The sequence below is a fragment of the Penaeus monodon genome, chromosome 15, assembly GCF_015228065.2.
Source record: "Penaeus monodon isolate SGIC_2016 chromosome 15, NSTDA_Pmon_1, whole genome shotgun sequence".
NCBI lineage: Eukaryota > Metazoa > Arthropoda > Malacostraca > Decapoda > Penaeidae > Penaeus > Penaeus monodon.
In genome coordinates this window covers 34,680,685-34,681,214 of record NC_051400.1, presented here as the reverse complement: position 1 = coordinate 34,681,214, position 530 = coordinate 34,680,685, and the positions used below count along the sequence as shown (strand labels likewise).

At 50.9% G+C, this 530-nt stretch overlaps 1 protein-coding gene across 1 annotated transcript in view; it reads right to left on the bottom strand.

Annotated features, from left to right (window-relative positions):
- LOC119582341 (prolyl 4-hydroxylase subunit alpha-1-like) overlaps positions 1 to 530 on the bottom strand; it is a 101,297-nt gene that overhangs the window by 3,020 nt on the left and 97,747 nt on the right. The window contains 1 exon segment of the mRNA XM_037930556.1: positions 260 to 448. Within this exon segment, the coding sequence (XP_037786484.1) occupies positions 260 to 448 (189 nt within the window).

The window sequence follows — 530 nt, the reverse complement described above, 5'->3', positions numbered from 1 at the left end:
ATGTAAAACACTTATACACTGCTTACATCCACAACCCACAATAAAGATTCACAAGACACACCCACAACCCACAGCACAGTCCACAACACACACCCACAACCCACATTCACAATCCGCAACCCACATCAACAACCCACAAACCACATCCACGATCCACAACCCACATCAACAACCCACAATATTCATCCACGACCCACAACCCACATTCACAACACCCACCCACAACCTATAACACGCACCCACAACCTAACGACCATACCTCCTTCTCGGACTTGTCAACCAGCAAGTAATCATGATGAGGGTTGTAATGACCACCGATGCCGTAGTTGGAAACCTGCAGGAGTTCTGCGTGTTCAGCAGTCACGTCTGTCGAGAGCCCCGTCAGGAGGGATATTCTGTGGCCGAGGCTTTCGACGAGGGGGTTCAGGGAGTCGTCCAGCCAACCCACCTGAAGGAGGGGCAGAAGGTGAGGGTAGGAGGTAGGGGAGTTCGGTTAAAAGCTTTGTGGTTGTGTTATCGGTAGTTATCGA